General features: G+C 70.1%; 1 protein-coding gene across 1 annotated transcript in view; it reads left to right on the forward strand.

Annotated features, from left to right (window-relative positions):
* POLD1 (polymerase (DNA directed), delta 1, catalytic subunit) overlaps positions 1-324 on the forward strand; it is a 24008-nt gene that overhangs the window by 10454 nt on the left and 13230 nt on the right. Inside the window, exons 5-6 of the mRNA XM_010849727.1 lie at positions 1-87; positions 174-299. Of these exons, the coding sequence (XP_010848029.1) occupies positions 1-87; positions 174-299 (213 nt within the window). The remainder of the gene's footprint in view (positions 88-173; positions 300-324) is intronic.

A 324-nucleotide genomic window follows, 5' to 3' on the forward strand; every position in this document is an offset into this window, starting at 1 on the left:
GCGCCTTCGGGGTCACCGACGAGGGGGTCTCCGTCTGCTGCCACATCCACGGCTTTGCACCCTACTTCTACACCCCAGCGCCCCCCGGTGAGTGACCCCGACCCCAAAGACCCCTCCTCGTCCCGGCCACCCGAGGATCCCCTGCACATCTGACCGGCTCTTCCATACCCCAGGTTTTGGACCTGAGCACCTGAGCGAGCTGCAGCGGGAGCTGAGTGCAGCCATCAGCCGGGACCAGCGCGGGGGCAAGGAGCTCACCGGGCCGGCCGTGCTGGCGGTAGAGCTGTGCTCCCGGGAGAGTGAGCGCCGCCCCGGGGGTCGCGG

The sequence above is a fragment of the Bison bison genome, unplaced genomic scaffold (genome assembly GCF_000754665.1).
Source record: "Bison bison bison isolate TAMUID 2011002044 unplaced genomic scaffold, Bison_UMD1.0 scf7180017864285, whole genome shotgun sequence".
NCBI lineage: Eukaryota > Metazoa > Chordata > Mammalia > Artiodactyla > Bovidae > Bison > Bison bison.